This window comes from Cervus elaphus, chromosome 19 (genome assembly GCF_910594005.1).
Source record: "Cervus elaphus chromosome 19, mCerEla1.1, whole genome shotgun sequence".
Lineage (NCBI taxonomy): Eukaryota > Metazoa > Chordata > Mammalia > Artiodactyla > Cervidae > Cervus > Cervus elaphus.
The window spans coordinates 44,707,850-44,723,489 of record NC_057833.1 but is presented as its reverse complement, the minus strand read 5'-3'; the positions used below and the strand labels follow the sequence as shown (position 1 = coordinate 44,723,489).

Sequence of the window (15,640 nt, the reverse complement as noted above, 5' to 3'; positions counted from 1 at the left end):
TGGTTGTCCATCTGTGTCCTTTATAATACTTTTTAATAAACAGCTAAATGTAAGTAAGTATTTCCCTGAATTCTGTGAGTCGCTTTATAAAATTAACTGAATCCAAGGAAGGGATCATGAGAACCTCAGATTTATGGGTCATGTTTCAGAAGCACAGATGACAAACTGGATTTGCAGCTGACATCTGAATAGGGTGGGAATAGTCTTATAGGACCGAGCCCTTAATCTGTGGAATGTGACACTTTCTCCAGATAGATGGTATCAAAATTGAATTTAATTGAGTTAAATTATAGGACAATCAGCTGATGTCACAGAATTGCATGTTGTGGAGGAAAAAAACCCTACACATCTGGTGTCAGAAGCTTTGTGAATATGGCATTAGGTGTGAGACTAAAGACAAAACACATAAGGAAGGATTGGAGATTTTCTTAATTCAGGACTTCAAAGTTGAGATGTTTATTTATGAAAAAGATTGATTAGTTCCATTGTAGCCTCAGATTACCCAGAGGACATGTTTGCACTTCAGAGAGCTAAACAAATCACAGCTAATCCATTGTTAATGCAACCACCAAGAACCAGACAGAGATTGCCATTTAAGCCACTGGGACCTAGATAGACGAGTCCAAGAATGACACTCACAGGAAAGTATGTTAGGACTTGGAAAATCATTCTGTGAAAAGGCAGATTATGGAAAGAGGAGGAATCAAAATGGTTTTGAGATTGTAAATCTGTGACTCAGCAACAGGGTAAGACCATAAGAGAAAAAGAAATTTCAAGAGGAAATTTGGAGCTAAAAATATTGATACAGATTTTAGAAATGTTGAGTTCCAGAGGCTAGTAGAATATCCAGGTTGGGATGAACAGTCAACAACTGAGAAGCACCAAACAAGGGCCCAGGAGAGAGGAAAGATGGAGCTAGGCATTACTGGTATATCTTTTTAGACATGCTAATTAATGGAAGTACCGCTGAGGTCATCCAGAAAGAGGAAGAGGAAACAGAGGTCCTATCTTGATACATTAATTTCTCTTTCACTGCCAGATCCAAAAAAAGATCATGAAGAATATTTTTTTTTTTTTGAGATTTGAGATGTAATTAACATACAGCACTGTATAAATGTAAGTTGTGTAGCATGACTTGACTTACATCATGAAATGATTACAAGTTCAGTGAACATCCATCATCTTACAAAAAAATAAATAAATAAAAAATTAATGAAATTTTAAAAATTTCTTATGATGAGAACCCTTAGGATTTATTCTCACAACAAATTTCATATATAACATGTGACAGTATTGGTCATATTCAGTGTTAATCATATTTATCATGTTGTACATTACATCCCTACTACTTATTTATCTTATCGAGAAGTTGGTACCTTTTGACGATCTTCATCTGTTTCCCTCTCCTTCCACCCCAGCATGAAGAGTATTGAAAATATTGTACAGATTTCCTGCAGGCATCATTTCTCTGTACTTCCAGGGCTACTTTCCTCTATCCCAAATTCAACATTCCAAACACCCTCAACTGCCATTAATACCCAGAGCCCACCATGCTGTTTCTCTTAGATCTCCTAAGAACACTCTCCCGTCCTCCTTAAGCTGACTGAGCTTATTGCCTTTCAATTGTCACCTATTACTTGCACATGAAATCTTTCCTGATCTTCCTTTTGGGTTGGCTCTTCAGATCACCTAGTTCTGCTACCAAAATATTTACCACACTATGTTTTAATTAATTACTTACTGATATTTACTGGCCTGGCTTCCTGAGCTTTAGGAGGTCAGAATTTCCGTCTTATTCATTATTATGTTGTCAGCATCTAGAGCAATGCCTGGTATGGAATAAGCACTTAGATGTATTTGCCAAATCAATGGATGAATGGACAGATAAACAAGTGAATAAGAGGCAAGTAATAATAACTATACACATGCTTTGTAGCTTCTTCATGCCTAGAATAGTGCTGGGCTTAAAGAAAACTTAGGAAAATGATTAAGTGGCAACTCTTTTCTCTAAAATGGGATGCCTTTTAAATAAAAAACAGTAAGCCATACTGGCCAGGTATGGGAGAGATAGGCAAATCTTAAACAAATAATTGAAATATCATCAAGTATACCACTGCTTGCATCACTAACATCCTTAAGAATAGTCATCTGACTCTTGAGATAGGAATGAACAACCAGATTAACTGTGATTTCTATCCTTTCTTGAAACTGGTGAATACCAGCTCTAAATTACTACCCAAGTTCACACAAAATCAACAAAATACCATCTTCTTTAGGAGAAAGTATACCTGTTACAAAGACACCACTGCCCCATGTGGAGAATACCACAGCCTGGAAATCCCACAGCTTGGAAGATTATCGGAAACATGTTCTTTTCTGTGGAACAGAAGTTATTCAGGTCAAGCCCTCTGGGCAAGGGCCAGTAAGAGCGGTTGTTTTGCAAACAGGTCAGTAGATTCCATTTTTTGTAAACACGGTCCATGATTAGATGTGGGGGAGCTGGATTAGGGAAATCTTGTTTATAATCATGGAGTTTGTCACATTCTGGTTTCCAATGAAATGCTTGTTATTCCAGGTTGCTGCCATTTCCAACTGAACTGTTCATTGTGAATACTGTTGTTTGTGATGAAGTGCATATGGGGATGAAGTACACTTCCTCAAAGGCAAAAACTGTGTTCTTGGTTTTTCTATGTGTCCATAGACTTCTTCTCTTTTCACTCTGTACTTCCTCTAAGTAATTACCAAGAAAATGGTTTCAACCACGATCTCTTAAGAAATTTTTCTTTTCAAAGAGTTATATGCCAGGCTGTTATCTCAAGGTTTTTGCTGGATGCCTTCAACAGGTCCAAAGATGCTTCAAAGTCAAGGCATCTACAAGGGGACTCATCCTCCTCTAGTGCCTCTTTCTGTAGACATCATCACCATCTAGCAAGTTGCTTCATATTGCCTTCACTCCTCATTTTCTCTCCTACTAAATAGGGGACCACATCCTACAGATTCTGTAAATACCTCCTGTATCCTGTTGTCCTCCCTCTTCTTCATCCTCATAGTTGGTGTTATCTAAGCTATCATCTCATGTCTAAATTATTACAGAAGAGATATTTATTTGAAAGTATCCCTTTAACTTTCACCTTAAATATTGTTTTTTATGCTTTGCTTAATTTTTCTCTAACCTATTCCTCAAGCTGTCACCAAGTCACACTTCTAAAACATAGTTTGGAGCAATTCATAAATACCATGCTCAAGAATGTTTCAAGATGACCCATATTAGTCCCATTCTTTCACATGACATTACATAATCAATACCTTCCATGGTCTGGTCTCAGCTCTCTGTATTCACCCCTGACCTGTGTTTCTGCCACCCCACATACTCATAGACCCAAAATATATCTTGCATTTTGATATTTCTATGCTTTAGTTTAGTCCATGATTCAACTTTTCTACCTAGTTTTTTAATCAAAAATATCAAGGTTTGAGGGGTTTTTATGCTCAAAGTAGTCAGTGGGCATGAGAATATCCCTCAAGCTGCTGCCTAAGAAAAAACTAATGGGTGGAGTTTATGGAAACTCCTGATTTGAGCTTGTAAAATGCTAAAGCAACAGGTTAGAGAAAACTCAGCTGTTTTCCTTCAAAGTCTACAAAGCCATGTTTGAGGAGAACAGATGTTCATCAAGAAGTGGGATTAAGGCATGCTTTATACTTACAATACTGATTCATGTCTGGAATATATAGTAGTCACTCTTTTTGCCAGTACTTTAGAGGTGAATGAGTATTTACTAAGTGTTATGCATAGAAGGCTAAAGAAAAGCAAATGTGAGATATGCTTTGCCCTCAAAGAAGATTATGATCTGATTACAAGAGACAGATGGATTTACAGCTAACAAAACACAGTGCATAGAGGGATGTCATACAACCAAGTGGTTTTTATCCTTTCTTGAAACTGGCAAATACCAGCTCTAAATTATAGACAGAGGGAGAAATTACTTTGATTATGAAATATGGGAGTAGAATTCAGGAAATACTTATTTGAAGAGATGGTATTTTGAGCCAAACCTGATACAGTGGGAAGGATTTAGCCAATCATATCAGAGAACTGGAAAAATAGGCTAATTTGTGTCTAAGAAACGTAAAGGAAGGAATGCATGGAGGCCTTCTGGGACCAGGTAGCAGGGACTAGGGATAAGCCTAGTGAGGCAGGAGACCTCAAATGCCATGCCTACAAATTTGAACTTTATTCTAAAATGTGTGTGGTCTGGAAGGTTTTTGAGTTTAAGAATAACATGACCAGGGGCATATAAGATTACTTGCCTTGCGCTTTACTTTTCTCTTAATTTTCCATTACTTTCAACACATATTTTTCTTTTTTTTTTTTCATATTTTTCTTAAAGTCTTCTTCTCTCAGCATTTCTTGTTCTCTGGTCATTGCCTTCATCAGCTCCTTGGTCTTTTTCTGAGCCCCATATGTGAAGTGGGGGTTACATTGTTTGAGCCACTGAGACACTGACCCCCAGAGCAAGAGAACTTGAGAAGGGCTGAGTGAACATCATTTATTATTCCTGGCAGCTTGGAAGAATAATAAATGTAAAACTGTTAAGTCACAACAATGCAATTTTAATTCCATATTCAAATGACTCTATTAACCAATTCTTAATTCAGTGCAAACCATTTTTTTCTTTTTGGTTTTAGGGAAAAATGTATTAAAGGACCTTACACCACTTGTGATTATCTTCGTGTAGGTTACAATACAGCCAAAGGGGACTTGGTGAGATCCATCCTCTACCCTCGGCCTCTGAACTTCAAACTGTACAATGATGCCTTCAAGTTCATAGTGTCCCTGGCCTTCCTTGGAATCATGGGTTTTTTCTATGCCCTTGGTGTATTTCTGTACCATGGAGTAAGTACTTGGGGGTAGGGCTTTTTAATAGAATAACTTTCTCAAGGAACTTAACCTAACTAAAGGGTTAGATAAAATTTCCTTTTAGTCTCACCATTCTGAATCAATGTCATCCAATAGAGCTTTCTAGAATGATGAAAATATTCTATATCTCTACACTGGTTAACTTGCTAGCCATTAACTATGTGTTCACTGAGCACTTGAAATGTGTTGGTGCAATAAAGGAAATAAATTTTCAATTTTTAAAAATTAAAATAGCCACATGTGATTAGTGGAAATTGTATTGGAAGGCATAGTTGTGAAGTTCACAGCTCCTTTCACCACCTGGATAGGAGTGAAAGGTTACAGCATGTGTGGCATTTGTGATATCCAAGCCCAGAGGAATATATGCTCCCTCAGAGGAAATACATGCTTCTCAAACATTATAGGATGGGGAAGATTTGGTCTTAAGATTAGAAAGCAGTAAAGGATATACACATTTGAATGACAAAAATGCAAAGGCAGAAAAACACAAAGGAATGCTGAAACTATCAAGCAGTTATGAAATAAATCTAATAAGGTAGGATTAGATCAGATTAAAGGGGATATTGAATGCCATGCCTAGACATTTGGACTATTTGAAAGTGTTGATGTATTTGAGTGTGTATATTGTCAAGGGAATACTCAACACATCAGGCAGTCAATGAGTTGCCCTGTGTTCTTGTTGGGTTCTGAGATGAAATTGAATGTCTGCTTTTACAGAGCTGTGTACTGTATGGATCCGCACTTCCCTTTATAAGCTTCGTGATGTCTGGTTTTGTTTGGATGTCTCTCTGAATAGTTGTGATGGCTGTACAGGAAAGAGTTGTCACAAATAACCCATGAGGTCCTTTCTGGTCCTGAGAATCTGATTCTGTTATGAATTTTGCAGTCTCTTCTATAAAACATGCTGGGATCATAGCAGTGTGGGCTTATAGGGGAGAATAAAACATTGTGAATAAAAGGATTCAAACACAGGTATGAAACCAGGAGTGAGTGGACTCTTTAAAATGCCCAAACTGATGGCATTGGTGATGGCATAGAAAAGTGTGTGTGTTGAGTGTGCGAGAAGCAAAGGCAGCCACAAGAATTTTTAGGCAATGTTCATGTTCAAACTTGAGTTCTGCATAGTCATTGCAATCTGAAAGAAACTCTCAGAGAGCATTTCTAGGGGGGAGGAGGGCAGAGGAGACCAGGGCACATGGGCACCAGTAGAATAGAGTCTGGAAAGAGTGAGGAAGAAAGTCAAAACCAGTGGGGCTGGAATTTAAGGCAGTGTGCCAGTTTCATCTGGAGAACATGAGCAGGAAAAGAAGCAAAAGCCCTCTCCTATGGGCCAGGAAGCCCTGGTGGTGATTGCATATGAGAGTTTCTTGGGCAAGACTCAATGTCCAATACATACCAAAGCAGCATTCTCATTGCACACCCCGTCTTCTTGTAGGTCCGGACCTGCAGACATTTTGGCTGCTTCTATCTGCACTGGCTCAGTGTTAGGCAGGGCTGAGTCTTCAGGGTTAAAGCTCTTCTGTGGCTGGGGTTGGCAAAATCAGGAAATGATGGATTTCATGATAAACTAGAATTGGCCCAAAGATGTGCCAAGTAGCCATTGTTACTAAACTTGAATCTATGTTTCCAATACTGAAAAGATAACTTTATGGCTAAAATCAAGGTAATTTCATAAAAACCTAGGCAAGGTTGTAGAGGGAAGGCCATTAGTTAATAGAGCATGGGAAAATTATGCAGCCTGTGATTTGATCTCGGCCCTGCCTTTATTAGTCTTGTGATCCTCGGTAGATTGCCTGGAATCCTGATTCCGTGAGACTTGGCTTGGTAATATGATATATCAGTCACACATTTGTACCCTCCCTCTAGATGAATAGATTAGGGATTATATTCTCACCATTTAACCAGCATGTGGCCTTGGGAAAGTTGTTTACTTTTTAAGTCTCAATTTTCTCTTCTGTTAAATGGAGAAAATAACAGTATTTACATTACAAGGCGGTTGTGAGGAGTAACTAAACAGTGTGTGTGCACAGTGCTTGTTCCTGGGTATGTATCCAGTGAGAACAAGCTAGTTTTATTATTGGCTTCCCCAGAGCAGTAAATATATACCGAGATCTTGGCAGAATCCTGGTCCTAGTTTTCACCAGGTTTCCAGGCACTCCACGCATGTGTTGAGCACCTTCTCTGGGTCAGAAAGTGCTAGGCTCTGCATCTGGTGACGAGTAAGATGAATTCCAAGATGACTTCAGAGATGCTGTGCCAGAGGAGTTTGTAGAACTGTTGAGAAAGCAACAGTCAGGCCATGTGTGAAATATTACAACTCAGGTCTAGTCCCAGTGACCAGGAGTCCAGAGGCTGTGCAAATGCCTGATGGGCAAAGAAGGGGTGGCCCTCTGGGTGGACAGAAGGCTGAGTGGAGAGAAGCTGGGTCAAGCAGGACAGTAGGATGTGGGCTGGGGGTCCAGGGTCTCCTTTCCTCTGCAGTGGGTGACCATTTGTTGATTTCTCAGACTTGGCCTGGAGAATACTCAGTCCAACCAAGACAGCTGGCTCATGATGACTCTTCTGAGCTTCCAGAACTTCATTGGTACGACAGGAGATGGAGCCAGGAAGGGTGCCCATGCTTTCTGCCGGGCTAACCTGTGTGTCCCTCCCTCCCCAGGCCTCTCCACAAGACACCATGGCCATGGCCCTGCTCCTCCTCACCGTGGCGGTCCCGCCTGTGCTGCCAGCTGCCCTGACCACAGGCATCGTGTACGCACAGAGGAGGCTGAAGAAAAAGAGAATCTTCTGCATCTCCCCACAGAGGATCAATATGTGTGGGCAAATCAATCTTGTGTGCTTTGACAAAGTATGAGCTCAACTCCCCAGGTTGGAGGTTAATGATCTGGGGACATGGCTGAGTCGGGAAGGGCCTCAGAGACTGTCTAGCCCAGCACCCTCCTGGGACAGATGGGAATACGGAGGCCACGGAGGTCACACACGGGGCTGGTGTGAGAGCATGTTCTACAAGCCTGCTCTCCCGAGTCCTGAGGAAGTGGTTTAGCCATCACATCAAACATTTCTTTCCTGTCAAATTTAATATTTTCGTGCCTGTTTCGGGTTTCAAAACAATCTCTTACTGTAATCACTTTTATGAGCAACTGGCTTTTTTCAGGCAAAAAAAAAGAAAAAGAAAAATATGAGAAACATTTCTGTTCCCTTGGTGCTTTGTCCAAAGCTGAAGGGAGCACATTCATTTCTCCTCCATTGCTTCTTTTCAGGAACTGGAAAGCAGGGGCTGTGACCTGTGTTTACACACTCTGGTCCCTCTTTTCCCCTTTGCTTCCCAGGATGTCGAGCCTCAGGACTGGGGCAGATTGTCTGTGCTTAGGGCCTGGAAAGGTGGCAGAAGGGGAGTGTGTTCAGAGGAGGGGATAGCTGCTCTGGGACAGGTCCCAAGACCCCTCTCTGTGGCTCCTGTGGGGGACCAGGCAGGGCTGCATTATCAACCACCTCACCTGGGTACCTAGTTTACCAGCTCTACTGCAGGGGTCTGGTCTGGTCCCTCCATGTCTTCACTTTGTTTTCATGAGAATAAATGATGAAGGTTTTGCTGCTTTTTAGATTACTGACATTGGCTGAGAGCCCCATTAATGAGATGTTTTGGGCTCTTGAGAAGCTCACGAGCTAGTTGAGGAAGCAGGTGATAGGGAAACATAGATGATGAAAACACAGTGAAATGCATGCTAAATAATGAGCCAAGCACTGGGATGTGGTTACCTGCCGCAGGTGGGAGTCACCTCTGAGCTGTGGCTTTGGCTGTCAGGCAGAATGGGCCCCAGGCTCAGCGGTGAGCAGCCCAGCAGCACACAGGTACCAGGGATGCAACAGGCAGGGAGCCAGATCTGGGTGGTGAGAACGTGGCTGCGTGGTCAGGATGCAGCTGGGACCGATGAGCCCAGTTGCTCAGGGCTTCACGTGCTCTGAAAAGATGGCTCCTTGTCCTAGACAAAGAGGTCAGGAACAGGGAGCAAAGGCCAAGCTGGAGAGACACCATGAGCAGACCTGATAAGTCCTGGTCCCCAGGTAGAAGTGGCATAGCTCTTACATCATTTCAGTTCTATTCATTTCTAGTTTCCTTTGACAAAGAAACCTGTAAGGTTAACTTAACAGTAGCTACCTCTTAAATTCAGGGCCAGAAAACAACTCTTGACAGCAATTCCTATTACTGACCCAGCAGCCTCACCAGTGTGTAGAATATAGGAGGGAGATTTACAAAATGTGTTCATTACATATCTGTTTCTAAAACTAATTTTTCCAGAGGTGTTCCCTTTCCTTTCTGTAGAAAGGTTTTCCCTCCACATCCTCGTGCTCCTTTGCTAGACTGTCCTAAGGATGCTCGACAGCAGACTTGGCCAGACTCCATATGTCGTGATGGCATCTTATTATGCAGACTCATGATTGGGAATCAGCGAAATGAGAAATCTAATCATGAAGCTGACACTAAATTTCTGTGTGACTTTTTAAGATAAGATAGTTGAAGTACAATTCTCTGTTTCTTTCTAGCTTTCATATTATAAACTCTACCACCATGATGTTAGAATAAAACCCTCCACAATCAATTGAATTTCCATCTAGTGTTATTTCAATTTAGAAGATATTCACCACTGGGCTTCTGAGTATATTTATTCCCATATATTTCTAGTTTTACACTGGTTTGTTACAAGTTCTTTAAAACAGGTTCTTTCTCTCTCTTTTCTATTCAATTCAGTCTAAGCCTAGGCTAGTATTTATACTAATAAGTTTTATTTTTCTATCTTATTCGCTTTAGAACAGCAACTGTAATTTAGTGCTTTTTCCATTTATGGTTAGTTTTATTGTATAAGGGTTACTTTTATGTAGAGAAATAACTTTGTCCCTTATCTATTTTTGCTATCGTATCATCTCTGTTTTCATGTTCAAGATATTGATGTTTTAAAACATATCTAATCATCAGGAAAACATTTCAGTTTGAATTAAGTTGCTAACTCTTGCTGAAATGGAGCATCTCAAGAGCCTTTGGGATCTAATCACACAAATTGGAGTCCTTATAAAATATAGGAGGTACATGAAACAAGAGGTGTCTTGCTTTTTTCTTTTGCTGTTGTTGTTCTTGAAGGAATAACCTACATGAAGCCTGTTAGCTCCCCTTGACGTCCCAATTAGTTAATAAAACAAACTTTCCTTGTTTCTTTAACCCAGAAGCTCAGTACAGACTTTGTCTCTCCACATGATTTTCAGAATTCAGTTAACATTTGTCTCCTGGTGGAAGTCTCCAAACAGCCTGGATCCTGGTTCTTTCTCTCCAATCTATGTGCCACTGGACCCTTGGGTTGCTCATTTCACCTTTATACTGAGACTGCCTGTACCCTATTTACTCAGCTGTAAGAAGAGAAAGCACTGCAGACACTTCACTGTAAAGCATGGTGCTAATGCAAATGTGCTATGATGATAAAAGATATCATTTTATGGAAAACTGCAAATTTCAGTGTCTTATATGGTGATGATTTTCAAGGAAAAAAGTGTCAGAAACCTGGGTGTCAGTGTTGAAAAGGACATTCCCTAGCACTTCGCAATGCATTACTGACAGTTAGAGCTGAGCCAGTGGTAGCCACCTCCTTACTCTGACTGGGTGTAGACCAGGCCGAATGCCATTGGCCTACTGCATAGACACTAGGGTTTGTAATTAATAACCGACTATGAAGCAATGGGCAAATTAAAAGTGCTGTGATAGCACTCAGCCCCATTTTGCTTTCTCTGCTACATTATCTGACAAATACTTTCCCCTGATACAGCAAATCAACTCTCCCCACCATTCTCCTCTTGATCTAACAGTCAAACCCATTCCTGGGCATTAATTAATATTTATGATGAGCACTTCACTTCTCTCTGTAGTCTCAAAGCCCTTTATCAACATTTCATTATCAATCTGGACAGTCACCATGTCACCCATATTTTTAGGAAATAGCTGTGAACCATATGGCACTCTAGGAACTAAATAGTCTTGCAAAGAAAGAAAAAAATTCTGACTTCTGCTTTAGAAAGACAGCAGGTGCCAACTGAGAAGTCAGACTTGAGCTGGTTCTTGTTGGATTTCTATTCACTGAAACTTTCTCATTCAGCAACAGCAGTGGTCATGGCAGTAAACAAACAAAATGAAACACTTGCATTTGATAATAATTAGTGACTAGACCCAAGCTAATTTTCAACATGGTCTTTTGGGAATCATTTGTCACCGACTGAATCTTTCCTTCAGGTGCTCTTCTCTGATTTAAAATTTGATGCTTGCCAGTAAGGGCTTGGCCAATATTTTATAATAAGTATAAATGGAGCATAACCTTTAAAAATTGTGAATCACTGTATAGTACACCTATAACTTGTAGAATATTTTGCATCAACTATACTTTAATGAAATATAAAAAATAAATTAAATTTTTAAAAGAATCATTGAACAAATGGAAAATAAAAATTTTTAAAATCTGTTTTCAGAAGAAAAAAAAGAAAACTAATGGAGAACTGAGTATCACATTTACTACAAATATAAACAATAATGAAATTTTTTTAAAAATAAACATCTAATGTAAAAAGAAAGGGCTTGGGACAGCTAAGTGTACTTTGGTTTCTTAGAAGCTTGGGTTTTGTGTAAATTATAATTAAAAGCTCTAAATTTTCTGCTAAAACCCATTCTAATTTTTTTGTAGACTGGTACTCTTACAGAAGACGGACTGGACCTCTGGGGGACTGTCCCTACTGCTGACAACTGGTAATTGTAATGAAGACACTGTAATGAAGACAGAGTGTGTGATTGGTGGGGCTACCTTGTGATACTCCAGTCCATCCTTCCAGTGTTGAGGGATGAATCTCACATAAAATATACATAAAAACTGGCTGGTACTGGCTCCCCATTAATCTAACTTGTTAAATTAAATGAGTTCTAAATTCAGAATCAGAGGGGGAAAGTAGATCTTCAAACTCCACATGAAAAATCGAATAGAATAGGTGGAAAAAAATAGGAATTTTTTTCCTAACCCTAACCCTAACCCTAATTTTTTTTTTAGGTGGACGGTTAGGGAGTTGAGTGAATAAAACATAAAAGCAAAGAGTGAAATCAGGACTGTGCTTAATTTAAAACTGCATAGACTTCCTGGGTGGCTTGTGAGGTGGGAAATCCAGAAAGGAAGACCTCCATCTCCCCCCTCATGGAGTTCACACTCTAGTGAGATGAAAGGTGCAAATGGACCCATCTGCAATATACCACATAGGCTGGGAAAAGAATTAAGGCTAGATATCACAATAGAGAAGAAGACATAATAAAGATTGCTTGATAAAAGACACAGTCCTAATTTTTATAATAACATAGTGAATAAAAGGTAAAAATTCATTTTGAAAATGAATAGATCAAGGAATACCACCTGGAGGAGATAACAAATGAGATGGGTTTTGAAAGGAGTATGGCTAGAAATTTTACAGACAAGGTTTAAAAGCTGGCAATAGGGAGCAGAGCCGAAGCTGAAGCTCCAATATTTTGGCCATTTGATGTGAAGAACCGACTCATTGGAAAAGACCTTGATGCTGGGAAAGATTGAAGACAGGAGGAGAAGGTGGTGACAGAGGATGAGATGGTTGGATAGCATCACTGACTCAATGGACATGAGTTTGAGCAAACTCTGGGAGGTACTGAAGGACAGGGAAGCCTGGTGTGCCGCAGTCCATGGGGTCATGAAGAATCAAACATGACTTAGTGACTCAACAGTAACAACGGGGAGTGGAGAGGGCAATCACATAAACACTATCCCCAAAACAGAGCTAGAGACAGGAGGGAGTGCCCATCCTCAGAGAATGCCCCCTGCACTCCCTTCCCTGCAGGGCAGGGACCCACCTTCTCAGTCAGGGTGGAGACACTGCTGCTCTTGAGCCCTGGGTATACCACCCGGGCTCCAAACAGTGGCTGAGGCTGCTGTCACTGAAGGCGTCACGCAGGGACTCCAGGTTGGTGACAGGGTCCTGGGTACAGCCCTGGCACAAGGGAACAGTAGTCAGGCAGTGTGACGTTGCAGAAGATTCCTGGGCTGCATGTCAGTGAACTCCCTGGGCTCATATTAATGTGCCTCTGCTTCTGGGTACTCAGATGCACAGATCAGGTTTTGGTCCAGACAGGCAGACTTCTACTGACCAGAGCAGTGAAAGGGGAAAGGGATGTTTGCAGTTTCCATTCCTTCTTTCCCTCCTTTTCCCCTCATACTCTGAGACTTTGAGAGAAGTAGAAACCCTGGATACAGTTTTTATTCGGCTGTAAGATGGGAGGAGAGAACGTCTACTGTCAAATAGGGAAATGAGTTTTTTCATGCTAGATATCCATGCCAGGAGTTTTAAGAAATAGGGGTGAAAGCCAAAGGGCCGACTTGTGAGAACTATTTGAATCCATGCCTGCTTTTTTTTTCTTTATTGTACTTATTCATTAAATTTGGGGGCCATGCTGCACAACGTGGGCTTCCCTGGTGGCTCAGATGGTAAAGAATCCTCCTACATTGCGGGAGACCTGGGTTCGATCTCTGGGTGGGGAAAAATCCCCTGGAGAAGGGCACGGCAACCCACTCCAGTATTCTTGCCTGGACAATCGCATGGACAAGGAGCCTGGCGGGCTACAGTCCATAGGGTCTCAGAGAGCTGGATACAACTAAGCGACTAAGCACAGCATATGGGATCTTAGTTCCAGGACCAGAAATTGAACCCATGCCCCCTGAGTTGTAAGGGTGGAATCTTAACCACTGGACTGCCAGGAAAATTCCCAGCCACGCCTGCTTTTACTTGAAGACAACGGAGCCAGCAGGCAGGCTTCCTTTCCATCCCTGCTACCCCACTGGCCTGGAGACTTCTTGCCTCGGTTGGGTTGTTTTCTAGAGACAGCTCTGCAATTTGCAGATGTCAGCTCTGAGCCTTCCCACAGTCTGTCTTCCCACAACACTGCCACCCTGTGGGCTGGCTGCAGGCAACCTGACAAAAGGCTCTGTTGTTCGGTCACAAAGTTGTGTCCAACTCTTTGCCACTCCATGAACTGCCGCATGCCAAGTTTACCTGTCCTCCACTATCTCCTGGAGTTTGCGGAAACTCATGTCCATCAAGTCAATTATGCCCTGTGATTATACCCAAACACTCAGAATTTATCATACAAGGTATGGGGGGGGGGAGGGGAGCTAGTGAAGGTTTTGAGCATAGAGGTGAGGTATCAGTGAAGTTTATCTCAGTAAAATTGAAGGACAGGGTGTGCAAAATGATTTTGTAGAAGATCTTAACTTGCTAACTATTTTCTCAACCAGTTTCCAGGAAGTCCACAGCTTCACCTCAGGCAAGGCTCTGCCCTGGGGCCCACAGTGTGCCGCCATGGCCAGTTGCCATTCTCTGATCCTCCTCGATGGGACCATCCAGGGAGATCCACTGGACCTCAAAATGTTTGAGGGTACCGCTTGGGTAAGGTGATTATTTCTTGGTTCAACTGAATGAAGAAAATGTGAAGAAATATCCAATACTCACTGGGAGTGCCTAAGCTTTCCTAACTTTGGTTGAAACCCAGAGAATCATAGCAGTGTATGAATGAATGAAGGTCTGATCCTACCTGAATCTCCCAATCTCTGCTCCAAAACTCTACAAACCTTTGCAACATGATATAGTGTTCTACCATCAAATAAATTTGGGAACTGATATTTAAAAAAAGATAATTTGATTTCTTGACTATAGAGTTTCTTTAATGTTAATGTACAGTGGTGTATTGTGAATATTCACGAGAGGATATAATATGCAGCATTTACTAAACCTGTTTCACCACAAAAGCCTTGACAGGCCAAACTATAGCACAAACATCCTTGGAGAAACACTCATCCAAAGCAGTACTGTAAACACAGTAGCCACTAGCCACACTGGCTATTGAGCATATGAACAGTGGGTATGCAACTTAGGAACTGAATTTTAAGTTTTTAAATTTTAAATAATTGAAATAGCCACAATTGGTTGGTAGCTACTGTATTATTAATAGACAATATAGGTCTTACAAGTGTTAGTCGGCTTAGTCATGTCCTACTCCTTGCAACCCCACAGATTGTAGCCCCCCAGGCTCCTCTGTCCAAGGAATTCTCCAGGCAATAATACTGGAGCGGGTTGCCATTTTCTTTTCCAGGGGATCTTCCCAACCCAGCGAAAGGGTTTGACACCAGAATGGAGGCCCCTCAATCCAGTGGGTTCAATTTCCTCAGCTGTGTGTGAATGATAGGCTGAAGGATATAATTTCCTACTGGCGACTGTCATGACAGGATGGGGAAACTACTTGACTCTACCACTCTCTACCTTTCTGACCTCAAATCCAGATCAAAGATTCTGAATCATTACCTCATGTGTGTATTTGGATAACAATGACTCACTTCTGGAGCTTTGAAACTGTGAGCCTGAAGGCATTGCATTGTAAAGTGTCCAAAGAATGGAGGATATTCATTCATTCATTAGTTAGTTAATTAACTACATTGTTCTTCCCTCCAAAAAAAAAAAAATTTTTTTTTTTCTGAAACTACTTAACTGAAATGCAGAACAGCATTTAAACAGAGCTGTAAAGAAGAGAAAACAAACAATTGTAGGGACCTGTAGAACCCCTTGACAGAGTTTGTGTGCTCAGTCATGTTTTCCAACTCTTTGAGACCACATGGACTATAGCCCACC

General features: G+C 41.1%; 1 protein-coding gene across 5 annotated transcripts in view; it reads left to right on the top strand.

Annotated features, from left to right (window-relative positions):
- ATP13A5 (ATPase 13A5) overlaps window positions 1–15,640 on the top strand; it is a 113,920-nt gene that overhangs the window by 48,061 nt on the left and 50,219 nt on the right. For all 5 annotated transcript variants that reach the window (XM_043874911.1, XM_043874912.1, XM_043874910.1 and 2 more), the window contains 5 exons: window positions 2,277–2,447; window positions 4,737–4,894; window positions 7,578–7,766; window positions 11,638–11,699; window positions 14,254–14,404. In XM_043874911.1, coding sequence (XP_043730846.1) covers window positions 2,277–2,447; window positions 4,737–4,894; window positions 7,578–7,766; window positions 11,638–11,699; window positions 14,254–14,404 — 731 coding nt within the window. The remainder of the gene's footprint in view (window positions 1–2,276; window positions 2,448–4,736; window positions 4,895–7,577; window positions 7,767–11,637; window positions 11,700–14,253; window positions 14,405–15,640) is intronic.